General features: G+C 42.9%; 1 protein-coding gene across 1 annotated transcript in view; it reads left to right on the top strand.

The window, feature by feature from the left end:
• The window catches only part of CEP128 (centrosomal protein 128), a 524271-nt gene that overhangs the window by 122647 nt on the left and 383838 nt on the right, over positions 1-17786 (top strand). The window contains exon 13 of the mRNA XM_030215382.1: positions 15899-16249. Within this exon, the coding sequence (XP_030071242.1) occupies positions 15899-16249 (351 nt within the window). The remainder of the gene's footprint in view (positions 1-15898; positions 16250-17786) is intronic.

The following is a 17786-nucleotide window of genomic DNA, read 5'->3' on the forward strand; positions in this document are numbered from 1 at the left end:
ATGAGAGAGCCATCAACAGAAATAGAAAACGGGGGGAGTGGGGAGGTGGGTTTGGGGGGAAAAATGAGAAGCTCGGTTTTGGTCATGTTTAATTTCAGGTGGCGTTGAGACATCCAGACAGCAATGTCAGACAAGCACGCTGAAACTTTGGTTTGGATGCAAGGTGAGATATCAGGGGTAGAAAGGTAGATTTGGGAGTCATCAGCATAGAGATGGTAGGAAAAGCCATGGGATGAGATTAATGAACCAAGGGAAGAAGTGTAGATAGAAAAGAGGAGGGGACCAAGAACAGAACCCTGAGGTACGCCGACAGGCAGAGGGATAGAAGTAGAAGAGGATCCACCAGAGTGAACACAGAAGGTGCGGAGGGAGAGGTAGGAAGAGAGCCCTGGAATGAGGTTAAGAGTCCACCTGCCAAGGGTCTCTTACTGCCCCGTCTTTGTGGAACCTTCTCCCACTTTCCCTACACTTGGAGCATGGCTCAAATTTAAGACAGCACTTAAGACCTTGTTATTTTCAAAAGCGTTTGACAGTTGGCCATCTAGCAGCTGAACTGTCATCATGGCCCTGCAGTGTCTGAAACATCTGGAAATATTCTTGAAATACTCTTTATTTCTTATTGCTTTTCTTTCCTATTATTTTATTGGCATTCCGTTTTCTGTTTCCAGTTTGCCTTGGTGACTTGTTTGATAAGGTGGTATGTCAAGCTTAAGAAATATAAAAGCAGTGCTTTTTTTTTTGTTTTGAAATTGTATTTCCGATACATGGTTGATTAGTTTTTTGGGTTCAAAGATGCATATATTTCCTGACACTTCAAGGGAATCGCAGACTGGGAGGTGTGAAGTCTTGGCTTTTAAGCCAGGAATCATTGCCCTAGGTGGAACCTTCCTAGCGCGATTCCCTTGTAAGTGTTTTATTTCCTTATTACTTATTTGTTTGAACCTAAGAAATTATAAGAGTTTGTGGAAACAGATGAAGAATCCTCTGCAGCAACTTCCTTCAGTTACCATTGTACCGGCTGCAATAACCGATTAACCTTCCTCCCTCAGAAAATGTGAAGTGTAAGATTAACCATTTTGAGTTTTTCTTATTTTCTTTAAGATTGTTTTCCTGATCTTGGATCTTCCAATTGTGGACAATTATGTAAATATATATTGTTGAGAGAAAATGTTTTCCTTTTTTATATTAATTTCTGTATTTCCTTACATTTATGTGATAAATGTGAATGTAATTAAGTAAAATGATAAAAAAAAAAAGCAGTGCTTTTTTCTCCATGAACAGTGTAACATAGAAAAAGCTGGACTAAATATCCACAGGTGCTTTTGTACCTGCTGTAGCAAGTTTCACAGTGGAAAAGTGCAGGTATCTTCGATTTGAAAATTGGGCAAAACGTCGACAGGTAACAAGGTCTGAAAATGCATAGTTCGAAAAGTGCCTTGTATAGGTGATATCAAGAGGACCCTCATAACCTTACGGCCCCCTTTTACCAAGCTGCGGCAAAAGGGGGCCTGTGCTGGCATCGACCCTCTTTTACTGCAGCGAGTAAAAGGTAGGTCTTTCTTTTCTTCAGGAAATGGCTGTATGACAAGTGAAGCACTTGCTATGTGGCCATTTCAGAGGGGGGGGCGGGTTCCTTACCTGCACCCATTGAGGTGGTGGTAAGGGCTCCTGCGCAAACCTGGCAGTATCTGGGCAGCGTGCGGCACTGCCAGATTACTTCCGGGTATATACCTGCGCTACAGAAATAAAAATGTTTTTTGTAATACCAGATATGACGGTGCACTGGGGTTGGGAACTGCCGCCTGGCTGCTTTGGTAGCCCGCTGGTATTTCCTTTTTAGCAGGCGGTAAGCCCGCATTGGGCTTACTGCCGCTTTATAAAAGGGCCTCTAAGTTAGGTGCCTGGAAGCACTTTTAGTTAATTTATTTCAAAATCAGTCATTTATTTATTTATGTGCCTCATTTGTATCCCACATTTTCCCACCTCTTTGCAGGCTCAATGTGGCTTACATTATGCCGCAATGACAATCGTCATCTTACTGCTTATGTACTTATGGTTGTTGGTTTTACCTATTATTGTTTTGTATTTTTGTTATTGTTCTCGTATTGTAATTTGCTTTAAAAGTTTGATGTAAGCCACATTGAACCTGAACTTGTTTTTCACCATGCTGTTTCTTGAATTTTATGCTGTTCCTCTCCTTCCATCTTTCCAACCATCCAACAGTGGCTTTGAATTCAGTTAGTCCAAGACTTTCAGCTAGCTGATTAGCTTTCTCAATAAGCAGTGGACCACTGACAGGAAACTGTCTGCTCCTGACTTGAGAAAACCACCGAAGAAGAGCATCTTCTACATCCTCAGCTTTTCCCGCCCGTTTACGTTTACGGTGTGGATTTGTATTGTTTTACCAGTCTTCCAGAAGCTGGTCTTTTTGCTTCAAGACATGTGAAATTTGACTGGGATTGACACCATATTCTTTAGCAATAGATGCTTGACTTTGTTTTCTAATTTTTTAAGAACTTCTATTCGTTCAGCCAGTGAAGATGGTTAGAACGAGAGGACATGAAATGAGATTGAAGGGGGGCAGACTCAACAAAAATGTCAGGAAGTATTTTTTCACAGAGAGAGTAGTGGATACTTGGAATGCCCTCCCGCGGGAGGTGATGGAAATGAAAACGGTAACGGAATTCAAACATGCGTGGGATAAGCATAAAGGAATCCTGTGCCGAAGGAATGAATCCTCAGGAGCTTAGTCGAGATCGGGAGGCGGGGCTGGTGGTTGGGAGGCGGGGATAGTGCTGGGCAGACTTGTACGGTCTGTGCCAGAGCTGGTGGTTGGGAGGCGGGGATAGTGCTGGGCAGACTTGTACGGTCTGTGCCAGAGCCGGTGGTTGGGAGGCAGGGCTGGTGGTTGGGAGGCGGGGATAGTGCTGGGCAGACTTATACAGTCTGTGCCCTGAAGAGGACAGGTACAAATCAAAGTAGAGTATACACAAAAAGTAGCAAATATGAGTTATCTTGTTGGGCAGACTGGATGGACCATGCAGGTCTTTTTCTGCCGTCATCTACTATGTTACAGTGTTAAAGTCTTACAGCTGTGCGACGACTCCAGTGTACACTCTAGCAACATTCTTTCGCTTCTTCTGCCTGTGGCAGTTAACCAACGAGATTTCAAATTTACCGCCCCTTTTTCATGCACCCAATCGGCTTCCATATTCCGTGCGTGCACTTATGCGCAGAGTCTTTGCTGCAAAGGAGCGGTCTTAAACCATGCATATAAGCGAATCTTGCACTTATCAGTGGTGCGCTAAACCGAAGTTTGTCCCCATAGAAATTGATGGCGCCAAAAACGGGACAGAAGTATGGCATGCAGTTAAACAGAGCATGCGCTTATCCGACCTGCACTTAAATGGAGTGCACTGTATTGCCATACTGGGACAGACCGAAGGTCCTTCAAGCCCAGCATCCTGTTTCCAACAGTGGCCAATCTAGGTCACAAGTACCTGGCAGAAACTCAGATAGTAGCAACATTCCATGTAGAACCCCAAAGAGTAGCAAGATTCTAGAATTCTAAAGAATAACAAGATTCCATGCAGAATTTCAAAGTGTATCAACATTCCATGTAGAACCCCCAAAAGTAGCAGGATTCCATTCAGAATCCCAAATGCATAAGTACATAAGTATTGCCACACTGGAACAGACCAAAGGTCCATCAAGCCTAGCATCCTGTTTCCAACAGTGGCCAATCCAGGTCACAAGTACCTGGCAGAAACCCAAATAGAAGCAACATTCCATGTAGAAGCCCAAAGAATAGCAAGATTCTAGAATTCTAAAGAATAACAAGATTCCATGCAGAATTTCAAAGTGTAGCAACATTCCATGTAGAACCCTAAAGAGTAGCAACATTCCATTCACAATCCCAAGTACATAAGTACACAAGTATTGCCATACTGGTACAGACTGAAGGTCCATCAAGCCCAGCATCCTGTTTCAAACAGTGGCCAATCCAGGTCACAAGTACCTGGCAAGATCCCCAAAAAGTTCAGTACTTTACATTATATAATATTGAGGCAGTTGTAGTTTAAAACAAAACTCGAATAATACATAACATTAAAATTATAAAATCAAAAGTACTCGAATAATATAAAATGAAGTCTTTGCTGCGCCCAAAGGGAATATGAATGTCACCTACCAAGGGTCATCTCTGGAATTACTGCGTTATACAGACGGGAGATGAGGTCTAATTAGTGAAAAGTGCCTTGATGGTCCCATGACCCCTCAACATCATGCCTTCTGCCTCTTTTACTGGAGTTGGAGCACTGGAAGGTTTAATTCACTTCACATCCACACTCAGATTAATTTTTTTTTCTGTTTAAAAAATTGTCATGTGTTCTCTACATGCATTTTTCTCTCTCTAATCCACTGTGTTATAAAATAATCATAAAAATGCGTCATTAGAGACTTAGCTCCCCTAGGGGGAAGCAAGTGTTGAACAGCAGTGAAATCATAGCTCTGTTTTAAAGAGAAGCAGTCATGTTGTCCTCCTGTGTGTGACAGTTTGCCAGTGCAGCTGGGACATCTGAGGCTTGGCTCCCATTTACAGTTACTCTGCTGTTACAGCTACATGTGACTGTACAACGTCAGGCCAAATGGTTTGTGTCCTTAATATACAACATATGTTACCCAAACTTTCAAAGAATCAGAAAATGTTTCCTTACCAAAATGGAAGGCTCTTGTCTTGTCTTCTTGGCATGTATTTGTTTAACAAATTGTTAAAAAAAAATCCCCTTTGTTTTTGAGAATAATAAAAAATGCACCGGCAGTGCTCGGTTCTGAGATCTGATGGGTGCACTTTCATACATTGGGTAGTGAGGAACCATAAAACAAAAACCTTATACAGAGAGATTTATAAAACTCAAAATGCGCCTTTTCAGTGAAAGAAGGAAAAAGATGCAGTGATAGAAATATTCAAATATGACAGACTCCTCTATTTATTTATTTAGATTTAGCTCACACCTTTTTCAGTAGTAGCTCAAGGTGAGTTACATTCAGGTAATCTGGATATTTCTCTGTCCCAGGAGAGCTCACAATCTAAGTTTGTACCTGAGGCAATGGAGGGTTAAGTGACTTGCCCAAGATCACAAGGAGCAGCAATGGGATTTGAACTGGCCACCTCTGGATTACAAGACCAGTGCTCTAACCACTAGGCTACTCCTCCACTAGAACATTCCATGTAGAAGCCTGCCCTTACAGATTAGCAACGTGGCCACGCAGGAGGCTTCTGTTTCTGTGAGTCTGACGTCCTGCACGTATGTGCAGGACGTCAGACTCACAGAAACAGAAGCCTGCGCGGCCGCGTTGCTGATCTGCAAGGGCAGGCTTCTACATGGAATGTTCTAGTGGAATAGCAACATTCCATGTAGAATCTCAAATAGTAGCAACAGAATCTCAATAGTAGCAACAGAACCTCAACATTCCATGTAGAATCTCAAATAGTAGCAACAGAATCTCAATAGTAGCAACAGAACCTCAACATTCCAAGTAAAAGCTCCAATAGTAGCAACATTCCATGTAAAATCTCAGATAGTAACAACAGAATCTCAAATGATTTATTTGGATTTTGCTCACACCTTTTTCAGTTAGTAGCTCAAGGTGAGTTACATTCAGGTACTCTGGATATTTCTCTGTCCCAGGAGGGCTCACAATCTACGTTTGTACCTGAGGCAATGGAGGGTTAAGTGACTTTGCCCAAGATCACAAGGAGCAGCAGTGGGATTTGAACCGGCCACCTCTGGATTGCAAGACCGGTGCTCTAACCACTAGGCCACTCCTCCATTCCTATAGAAACATAAATGTAGAATGAGAACCACTCACTACAGCTCTACCATCTCTTCCTTGCTCTCAGAGATTCTGTTCTTCCCCCATCCTTTCTTAACAGAAAGGATGATGGATACCTGGAAAGCCATCCTGCTGGAGGTTGTGAAGATAAAAACGGTGATGGAATTCAAGAATGTATTTGATAAACACAGAGGAACCCTTACATAGAAAATGTCGGGAATCCAATTAAAGCAAAACTTTAAAATGACCTCATAACAGGAGAGAGTCATCTTCAGAGTTTGGGAAGTAAGATGAAGGCCGGGCCAACTTCTACTGTCTGGGCCCCATAAATGGCAAAAACAGATCAGAATCGGAGGAATGGGGGGATTTTGGAGGGAGTTATGGGAGGGTTTATTGGGGTGGGGTTATAAAGACAATTCTTTGTTTATTGGTCTGGCAAGGATGGTTTGGTAGAGTTGTATCTTTGTGTTTTGTACATTGTGCCTTTAATAAACACATACTATTTAAATTAAAAACAACAGCAACAAAAAACAGATTAAAATCAAGGCTGGCATAGGCTTTCGACAGCAGCTCTAGTAATTCAGAAGTAGGACCAGTGCCAGCTAGACTTCTATGATCTGGGCAGACTGGATGGATCGTGCAGGTCTTTATCTGCTGACATTTACTATGTTACTTGGCCCCACCACCTCTGTTGGGAGGATATTCCATGTGTTCACCTCCATTTCTTGTGAAGAAACATTCCCTTAGATTACTCCTGACTCTGTTCCCTTTCACCTTCATTTATTTACTCAGTGCAAAGAGCTCCTAGCACTCAGGGAACGGGTCCGATCTCTGGAGGCTAGAATAGCAGACCTGGAGGAACTGAGGCAAATAGGTTCATAGAGGAGGCCTTCCTCCAGTCTGGCAACTTCTGTGCTGTACGGAGGTGAAAAGTCTCCTGAATGTAGAGCGTCACTGTGGAGAGGCAGGAAGTGATCCTGTAGCCTGGACCTTCCCTCCAGGGGATGCAACATCCTCTCACACTGAGGATGTGTCTCCAGGGGCTTCTGCCCAGGAGGGAAGGGTTAGGACTGACGTTGTAGTTGGAGATTTGATCATTAGGAATGTAGATAGATGGGTGGCTGGTGGATGTAAGGATCACTTGGTCATGTGCCTGCCTGGTGCGAAGGTGGTGGACCTCATCTGGCACCTAGATAAGATTTTAGACAGTCCTGGGGAGAGCCTACTATCTTGGTTCATGTGGGTACCAATGACTTAGGAAAATGTGGGAGGGAGGTTCTGGAAGCCAAATTTCAGCTCTTAGGTAGGAAGCTCAAATCCAGAATCTCCAGGGTAGCATTTTCAGAAGTACTCTGTGTTCCACACGCAGGGCCCAAGAGACAAGGCAGGACTTCGGAGTCTCTGTGTATGGATGATGCAGGGAGGAGGGTTTTTGATTTGTTAGGAACTGGGCAACATTCAGAGTGATTGGCTGCACCTTAACCAGGGTGGAACCAGGCTGCTGGCAACGGCATTTAAAAAGGAGATAGAGTAGTTTTTAAACTAGAAACTGGGAGAAGACAATCAGTCGCTCAAAAGCGCATGGATCAGTACAAGGTATCTTTCAAAGGTATCTCCATAACAAGGAAGAATAGGGTATCCAGATAGTGAGGTTGCAATAGAGACCATAGTAGACCAGGTGTCTTTAAATAAAAAGCAGGCAGATTTTCAAGATTGCAAATTATCACTGTCAACTGCTACTACTACTACTACTTATCATTTCTTTAGCGCTACTAGTCGTACGCAGCGCTGTACACTTGAACATGAAGAGACAGTCCCTGCTCGACAGAGCTTACAATCTAATTAGGACAGACAAACAGGACAAATAAGCTGAGCAAGATGCAAATAGGAACAACAAACATAGTTTGAAATGTCTATATGCGAATGCCAGAAGCCTAAGAAATAAGATGGGAGAGTTAGAATATATTATGCTAAATGAAAAGATAGATGTATTAGGCCTCTCTGAGATCTTGTGGAAGGAGGATAACCAGTGGGACTGTCATACCAGTGTACAAATTATATCACAGTGATAGAGTAGATTGAATTAGTGGAGAGATAGCATTATATGTTAAGGAAGGCCTTGAATCAAATAGACTAAAAATTCTTCAGGACACAAAACGCATCTTGGAATCCCTATGCATAGAAATTCCATGTGTAACGGGTGAAAAGATAGTGTTAGGAGTGTACTACCGTCCACCTGGCCAGGATGAACAGATAGGTGTAGAAATGTTAGCAGAAATTAGGGAGGCTAACAATCTGGAGAACACCAATAAAAATGGGTGATTTCAATTATCTCAGTATTGACTGGGTAAATGTAACATCAGGGCATGCTAGGGAGGTAAAATTCCTTGACAAAATCAAGGACTGCTTTATGGAGCAGCTGGTTCAGGAACCAACAAGAGAGGGAACAATTCTAGACCTAGTCCTTAGTGGAGCGCATGATCTGGTACAGGAAGTAATGGTACTGGGGCTGCTTGACAACATGGTCATAGCATGATCAGATTTGATATAAGCTCTGGAGTAAGTACACATAGGAAATCTATTACAAATGGAGTCTATGATAAAATGAGAACAGTAAAAAAACTTAGCGGAGCAGCTGCAAAGGCCAAAACTTTACATCGGGTGAGGATGCTGTTCAAAACATCATCCTGGAAGCCCAGGCCAGGCATATTCCATATATTAAAAAGGAGGAAAGATGGCCAAATGATAGCTGGTCTGGTTAAAAGTGAGGTGAAGGAAGATATTAGAGCTAAAAGAAAATCCATCAGGAAGTGGAAGAAGGATCCGACTGAAAATAATAGGAAACAGCATAAGGAATGGCAAGTCAAATGCAAAGAGCTGATAAGGAAGGCAAAGAGAGACTTGGAAAAGAAGATTGCGTTGTTAGGAAAAACTCATAGTAAAAGTTCTTTTAGGTATATTAGAAGCAAGGAGCTGGCAAAAGAATTGGTTGGACTGCTAGATGACCAAGGGGTAAAAGGGGCACTCAAGGAAGACAATGCCATAGCGGAGAGTTTAAATGAATTCTTTGCTTCGGTCTTCACCAACGAAGATGTGGGAGAGATACCAATGCCAGAAATGATATTCAGTGATGACGAGTCAGAGAAACTGAATCAAATCTCTGTAAAATTGGGAGATGTAATAGGGGCAATTTGACAAATTGAAGAATAGCAAATCACCTGGACCCGGATGGTATACGTCCCAGACTACTGATAGAATTGAAAAATGAACTTGCAGAACTGTTGTTAGTAATATGTAATTTATCTTTAAAATCAAGCATTGTACTGAAAGATTGGAGGGTGGCCAATGTAATTCCAAATTTTAAAAAGGGTTCCAGAGGTGATCCGGGAAATTATAGACCGTTGAGCCCGATGTTGGTGTCGGGCAAAATGGTAGAGACTATTATAAAGAACAAAAATTACAGAGCATGTACATAAGCATGGATTAATGATAAAGGTGAATCGGTTGATATTGTGAATCTGGATTTTCAAAAGGCATTTGACAAAGTACCTCATGAAAGACTCTTGAGGAAATTACAGATTCATGAGGTAGAAGGTAATGTCCTATTGTGGGTTAAAAACTGGTTAAAAGATAGAACACTGAGAGTAGGGTTAAATGGTCAGTATTCTCAATGGAGAAGGGTAGATAGTGGGGTTCCACAGGGGTTTGTGCTGGGACTGCTGCTTTTTAACATATTTATAAATGATCTAGAGATGGGAATAACTAATGAGGTAATTAAATTTGTTGACACAAAATTATTCAAAGTTGTTAAATTGCAAGACGGTCGTGAAAAAAGAGGACTTTACGAGACTGGGCATCCAAATGACAGATGACATTTAATGTGAGCAAGTGCAAAGTGATGCATTTAGAACCCAAACTATAGCAATGTGATGCAAGTTTCCACATTAGTCACCGACCAGGAAAAAGATCTGGGTGTCATCGTTGATGATACTTTGAAACCATCTGCTCAGTGGCGGCTAAGAAAGCAAATTGAATGTTGGGTATTATTAGGAAAGGAAAGGAAAGCATAAATGAGAATGTTATAATGTCTTTGTATCGCTCCATGGTGCGCCTGCGCCTCAAATACTGTGTTCTTTTTTAATTATTTATTTATGATAATTTTACAAACTTTTTACAAGCCATACACTTGTCAAACAGAAACATAGCAACAACAATAAGCAAAATAGAGGAAACATCACATCGCAAAATAAAGTCAGCTTTCTTAGACCACCATTAATTGGGAAACGTGGCTGGATCATAGAAGATTTATCGTAAGCAACTTCAAATATAAACATAAAGGCTACGTGTGATTACCTCACCTATATTACTATTTTCAACATTATTTTAACTTTTTTAAATCAAGAAAAGCTTTTAATTGCTCAGGGGAATAAAAAATATACTTCGTCTCACCAAGTCGAACCAAACATTTACAAGGGGTAAGCAAGGAAAAAAGTTCCCCCCAGTTTCAATGTTTACTGTTTCATGGCCAAAAATATTTTTCTCCGTTCTTGAGTCAATTTGGTGACATCCGGATAAATCCAAAGTTTCCCTCCTCCGAAAAACACATTTGGATGTTTAAAGTAAAGTCTTAAAACGACATTAAGATCTTGTTCAAACACAAAGGAAACTAAGAGTGTGGCTCTCTCTCCGTAGCATTTTCTATCGATTGCTCCAAAACAGCAGATATATTATTCACATCAATATTTATATTTTCTCCACCTCTACCTTCTCCTTCTTTCTTCCTTGGGTTCTTAGGCAAATAAAAAATCTTATTGATAGGGGGAATAGCGTCCTGTGGTATTTTCAACCAAATATCTTCTAAATAAATCCATAGGCAGAGTCCCAGGGACTTTAGGAAAATTCAAGAGGCGAAGATTCAAACGCCTATTAAGTTCTCTATCTGCTCAATCTTTTAATGGAGAGCCAGTGTGTCTTTAACCATTGTAAACTTAATATCTTAAAGCTGTTTCACTTCATTTTGAATTTGTTTGACCCGAGTGGAGAGATCTTCTTTCACTGACTCAACTGTCTTGACCAAATCTTCAAATTTAAGATACAAAGCAGTTACCTCACCTGAGGATTTCTGAAGAGTTGAGTCCATCTTATTAAGCATTAACCAAATCTTTCCAAGATTTACCTCCGTTGATGTATGTGAGACTCCGGTCAAACCCTGGGCCTCATTCTCCAGGCTCTTTCGCTGCAACGCAGGACCCTTGCCAGAGACCCCACATGCCACACTTCCGGAAAAGTGTAGGCTATCTCCCAGCGAAGCAGCCGACGCCGGACACGGAGGAATGTTGGAAGCAGAGGGGGGAGAAAGTGATGTTTCATGTCCTAGCAGAGGTTCCTCTCCTCCGATTTCCTCCGCTACGGGAGTTATCTCCCTCAACTCACTTGGAGAGGCTCCGGCGAGGAAACGATCCAATCTGTGCTGAATTGGGGACGACGCTGAGGTAGGCGGGGGAACAAACCTCAAGTCCCTTTTCTCTTTGTATGAGGCATTATTCGAAGGTAAATTAACAGGAAAAAAACCAGCAAAAGATCAGCGTCTCACAACCGCCTGGGTCACACCGCCATCTTGCCATGCCCCCTCAAATACTGTGTTCAATTTTGGTTCTTGCATCTCAAAAAAGATATAGTGGAAATAGAAAAGGTAGAGAGAAGGGCGACAAAAACGATAAAGGGGATGGGATGACTTCCCTATGAGGAAAGGCTAAAGAGGTTAGGGCTCTTCAGCTTGGAGAAGAGACGGCTGAGGGGAGATATGATAGAGGTCTAGAAAATAATGAGTAGATTAGAATGGGTGGACATGAATCGCTTGTATACTTTTTCCATAAATACTAGGACTAGGGAGCATGCAATGAAGCTATTAAGTAATAAATTTAAAACAAATCAGAAAAAAATGTTTCTTCACTTAACATGTAATTAAACTCTGTAATTCATTGCCAGAGAATGTGGTAAAAGTAGTTAACTTGATAGGGTTAAAAAAAAAAAGATTGGGATAGCTTCCTAAGAGGAAAGTCCATAATCCACTTCTTATTTGTAGGATAATCACCATAAAATGTACTGTTTTGGGATCTTGCCAGGTACTGGCGACCTGGTTTGCCCACTGTTGGAAACAGGATACTGGGCTTGATGGACCTTCAGTTTGTCGCAGTATGGCAACACTTATATTCTTATATAATGTTCTTATGATCCCATGTTCCAGAGCTGCCCTTCTCTCGTAAGTGCTAAACCCTTACGAGAGAAGCTGCACTGGCTCCCACTCAAGGAACGCATTACCTTTAAGATATGCACATTAGTCCACAAAATTATCCACGGTGAAGCTCCAGCCTACATGTCCGACTTAATAGACCTACCACCCAGGAACGCTAAAAGATCATCTCGAACTTTTCTTAACCTCCACTTCCCTAACTGCAAAGGCATAAAATACAAGACGCTACACGCATCAACCTTTTCTTACTTAAGCACGCAATTCTGGAATATAGTACCACACAACTTGAAAACAATCCACGAACTAACCAACTTCCGCAAACTACTGAAGACTCATCTCTTCGATAAAATTTACTGCAAGGAGCAATACACATGAAGTCCACACTCACTATTCCAGAAATACACCAATACATTCTTTTCTGAACTCTCATCCTCCGTAATCTCATCACACTTAAACCTTCACTCACAGAAAATGTTATACCGAATGTTCTTTTGCTAAGGTTTTATCACCCTACCGATTTCCAGTTGTCTCTTTCCATTGTTCTTTTCCTTGACCTTTTCCCTAACGACACCTTGACTTTGTCTCGCTTAACTTCTCACAATGGAATCCATAACTGATTGTAACAAACTGCATTTCCATGATTTACAATGTATTGTAAGCCACACTGAACCCGCAAATAGGTGGGAAAATGTGGGATACAAATGCAATAAATAAATAAATAAATTAAAAGGGGGCTGCCTTCTGGGTATTTATACTGTAGAGGAATTTAAATATCTGCAGCACTTCTCCTTTCTCCTGCATTTTCTTACACATACTTAAGATCTTCAAATCTGTCCACAATGTCCTCCAACCATTTTAGTAGCCGTCCTCTGGACCAACTCCATCCTGTGTATATCTTTTTAAAGGTGTGGTCTCTAGAACTGTACACGGTACTCCAAATGAGACCTCGCCAGAGACTTATGCAGAGGCACTGTCACTTCCTGCTGGCCATTCCCTCTCCCTGTGTCACCGGAGCGTCCTTCTGGGTTTTGTTGTTGCATTTTAAGATCATCAGATACCGTCACTCCAAAAAACCAGCATTTTTCTGTTGAAAGCCCCATGGGTCATAGTATGAAATTAGAGGCAGAAATATTTAGAGGAGGTGTGAGGAAATAATACTTTCATGAGAAGGTTTTGGATGCCTCAAATTGCCAACCAGAATTAAAGCATGACTGGAACACATACAGAGGGTGGAGGCGGGAGTGATTCGAGATCAATAAGGGTCATTGATGACTCAGTAGGTAGGGGAGTACCAGGCAGAAGGGGATAGCACAAGAAGTTGCTACCTGACAATACCTACTATGTTGATTTCTTTTTCAAATTAACTGTGAATTGTTTGGTGTAATTGTAGAGATGAAAAGCAAGGTGATGGAGAACTCTCTCTGCTCTTCTTGCAGCAGGATAAAAAGCTGTAGAAGCACTTAAAATCAGAGTAGGTGAAAGTGCAGGCGTTGTGAGGATCTCTCTTAATGGATTTTCTGGGTTTTTTTTGTTGCTTTGATGCTTCGCCTGGGAGCTGATATACAGAGTGCTGGGTTTTTACAAAAGTGTTCTGCAAAATCTTGTTGCAGTGAGTCATTTTGGATTTGGCAGAAGATATTGGGGTCTTTGTCGTTCTTTTCCCTGATTTGCAGGGTTTCGGCAATGCACAGGAAAGTTCCCAGATCAAAAGTCTGCTTTGGAATCTCTGTTCTTAAATTACTCTCTTTCTTTGCCCATCTCTAATCTTTACTAGCTTTCTTTATAACTACCTATTCACTTAAATTTGATCCACTGATAAATTTCAATTTGCTCTAAAAAGGAATGAATATCTTGTTACCCAAGTTTAATCCTTTAAAGGAATGCCTTGTGATAGATTTTGCAGTCTCTTGAGAAAATTCAGTCCTTGGAGTTAAGCCTTTCAATTAAATGCTGAAAATTTTAGGAGTCTGTGTTTGTTCTGCATGCCCATTGTGACATTACATTTTCATATATTCCTGCTTAAAGGATATTTTTGCTTCCCGTGTCCTGCAACCTGGGTCCTCCTTCCACGTGGGGGCCAGGGCTAACCCTGCTTAGCTTAGCTGTCTCTCTCCAAGGTATGTGATCCAAACCACTTCTCCTCGGTCCGGTACTCATCCCGGTCTGGCCGCTCTCTGGCTGGCCTGAGCCTTTTTGCCTGTTCACGGCAAGGTCACACAAAATCTCAGCATTTTCGTAGTTCTTGAAAACACAGGTCTTTATTTTCTCAGAACCTTTTAATACAGCCTTAGTCTTCACTTAGTTTCATCACCAACAATGAAAGATTCAGTTCAGGATTTCACATTCACCTTCGGAACACAGTTCAGTCTTCATTCAGAATATCACCAAGCAGTAAATCCTTGTCCTGTTCCCAATTATAGCATAACCCTCATAGGCACTACCTTCTATCCTCAGATAGTTAATGGGTTAGCTTTTTCCACCAGTTCCTTCCCCACTGTATTGTTTTCTCTTTTTCATCTGTCCACAGTTTAGGCCATACTGACACCACAAAACCCTTTACCTTTCCTGCTGGGATCTGAGCAAGACCTGAGACCTCCATGCACTCCTCCTCCCCCCTCTTCCACCACTTCCTCTTTATCCTATTCCATGTCTTCCTCCGCCCCAGGTTCCCCCAGCTGCAGCTCATTCCCCTGATCAGAACTAATTTCCCAATTATTCACTCCTCCCTCCATTTCCTGAGAGTCCTGCTGGTGTCCCAGTGGTTTCTGGGGGAGGTAGTTTCTTCCCCTAACTAGTGGGTTCACTGGCGCTTTGGCCACTAGAGGGCAAACTTTTTGTCTAGAAGGGATTAGTGAAGAAGAGTCATTACATTTAAAGGGAAAATTTCTCCTCCGTCCCTGTTTCAGCACTACCGGAACTAGACTCCTTTCAGACCCCTCACAGTCCTCTGGGCCTATTAGTTTTGTTGGCCCCATTTGGTCGTTTGGGATCACCAGCGAAGTGTGGTATGCATCCAAACGTAAGAAAATCACTTGAATGGTAAACTTATACTTAAAGAGAGCAATTTTCAAAAGTCCAGCCAAGTTCCAGATTTTGAAAAGGAAACCTTGCACATATTTTCCCTTATAAAATTTTCCACAGACTTTGCACCTGTTTTTTTTTTTTCTGTAGGGAAATTTGATTTAAAATTAGCACCTGTATATTACTATTTTAAAGTGCAGTATATGCACACTGTTCCTTCTGCCGAAACTTGCCCTTAGAAGTGCTTCCCCAGGACCCAGCTGAATGTGCTCCTTCTGTGTAATGCTATTTGGCCAGCTCTCTCATTGGCTGTTGGCATTTTACCCTCATGTTCCTAGCTTAAGATTTTTTTTTTAATTTAAACCAATGATAGTCAGCGCTGACCCCGGATATTCAATGCCAGGCTAATTCCGGTGACCAGCATTGAATATCCAGTTTCAATGTTGGGCGCTGGAACAACTGGTTAAGCCGATATTCAGCCTAACCGGTTAAGCTCTTAGTGGTTAAAGTTAGGACTGATATTTATGTGGTCCTGTCTCATACCTCTTTTATCCCATTTACTCTTGTTCATTGTCCTATCACATACCTCCTTTGTTGATTTCGATACTACAGATTGTATTCTCTTGTTACTATGTAAGCCGCATTGAGCCTGCGATGAGCGGGAAAGCTCGGGGTACAAATGTAATAAATAAATAATTTTCCTTTTCATTATTGCTTCAAATCCTGCGGGTGTAGATGCCCTCAGAGTGGGTAATTTCATTATCTACTTCAATAAATCTTGTGTTTCAGGTGTTAACATCAGACTTGGAAAAGAGGGAACAGCAGCAGCTGAGGATGCTGGAGCAGCTGAAGGAGATCCAGAGCCGCTACGAAGTTTGTGAGCGAGAACGCCGGCGAGCGGACCTCCAGATTACCGAGTTGACCCAGCAAGCTGAGGACTCGGCCCGGGAGGCAGAAGGTTACCTGAGTGAGCTAAGACAGGCGGAGGCCCTGAGGCTGGAGAGTGAGAAGAAGCGAGAAGATCTAAAGACCAAGGCCCAGGAGTCTGTCCGGCAGTGGAAGCTGAAGTGTAAGAAAGCAGAGCGGGATCTGGAGGATCAGAATCAGTCCAGCAGCCATCTGATGGACAAGAACAGCCAGGTACTCATTAAGAAACAACAACATTTGTCATGACAGTTTGCAGCTTTGTGTGCCAGGGGCGTAGCCACGGGTGGGTCTGGATGGGCCGAGGCCCAGCCACTTTCCCTCCAGGCCCGCCCATCCACATCCTTGCTCGCTGACGCTGTCGCTGCCTTTTCTCCCACGGCTCCGCTGGGTACGGCCGTCCAGGAGGCAGCGTTCAGCATAGCCTGCCTGCCTGTCCATAATTCTTCTCCCCAGGCTCTGCTTCGCTGCATCGCTTCATCACTCCCTGCATTCTTCTCGCCTGTCACGCAGCGCTGCCATTCACACAGGCAGCTGCGCTCCCCCCTACCGCGTCTATCTGGTCCTAACAGGGACTGCATCAGAGAGGACCAGGAAGTGCTGCGTGATAGGCGAGTAGAAGAATGCAGGGAGCGATGGAGCGATGCAGCGAAGCGGGCCCTGGGGAGAAGAATATATTAACAGCAGGTAGGATTTGCACATGTGCAAAAATTGAGCACGCGCAGGATAGACCCAGTGGCTGACAGCTGTGGCTCGTGGACACTGTCACTGGCCACCCAAGAGATAAGGTTCTTCGGCAGGGAGGAAGTCTTAAGCTGGCGGGGCTTGAGGATCCTTGCCAGCACGGGTATTTTGTTTACTTTGGAGAGGGGGGGGGGGGGGGCACAGGTAGGGGGAGGAGTGGAGATGAAATTTTTGGCCCACCCACTTTGGCCTTGGGCCCACCCTAAATCGGCTGTCTGGCTACTCCACTGCTGTGTGCATGGTCTTTTGAAGGATGTTTTTGTCCTTTCACCCATCACTACTACTCCTGCGTGCAAATGCAGACTTCGCAGAAGGGAGGCTGCATTCATTTTAACCTAATTGTTCCCATCCTTTTCTGTCCCCCGCCCCCTCCAAGTGGCAGGCCTATGAGGCTCATGTTCCCTTTCTGGCACGATGGCTTGAGAAAATAAATCACCCAGGAAGACTATTCCGCAAAGCTGCCTTTAGCCCACAGGCATCAGGCCTAGCAGTGGAGCTGCCCTTCCCTCCCAGCTGAGGCTCAAACTGTGTCACCTCCACAGCCTGCCCTGAGCCTTCTCAGCCCTGTCCAGCGGGAGGCTCACACTGCAATGGCTGAGCCAGGAAGCTGGTCTTGGTAAAGCAATTGTGAAAAGGTTTTAAATCTGCTCAGCCAGGTTGGAAATATCTGAAGGATGTTTAATTTGTATGTATGAGCAGCCCTTGCAAGCAGTTATCAGTCTCAAGCATTTCAGATACCATAAATGCATTAATAGTTCTGGAACAGCTGGAACATGACAAAAATCCCTTTTTAATGGACAGGACTGGGCGATAACCAGCACATTGTGAAAAGAATTTGTTCTAGTACAGTTTATCTGCTGTAGTCAATAGAGTTCAAGAGGTACAAAGTGAAATTTATTTTTCTGTTATTGAGGGGGGTGGAATCGAAAACGCAGACATGAAAGGGAAGGTAAGAATAAGGGTCTGCAGTTCTCTCACTCTCGATGAAAGAAGCATTAGCGTTGCCTCT

Source organism: Microcaecilia unicolor, chromosome 9, assembly GCF_901765095.1.
Source record: "Microcaecilia unicolor chromosome 9, aMicUni1.1, whole genome shotgun sequence".
Classification (NCBI taxonomy): domain Eukaryota; kingdom Metazoa; phylum Chordata; class Amphibia; order Gymnophiona; family Siphonopidae; genus Microcaecilia; species Microcaecilia unicolor.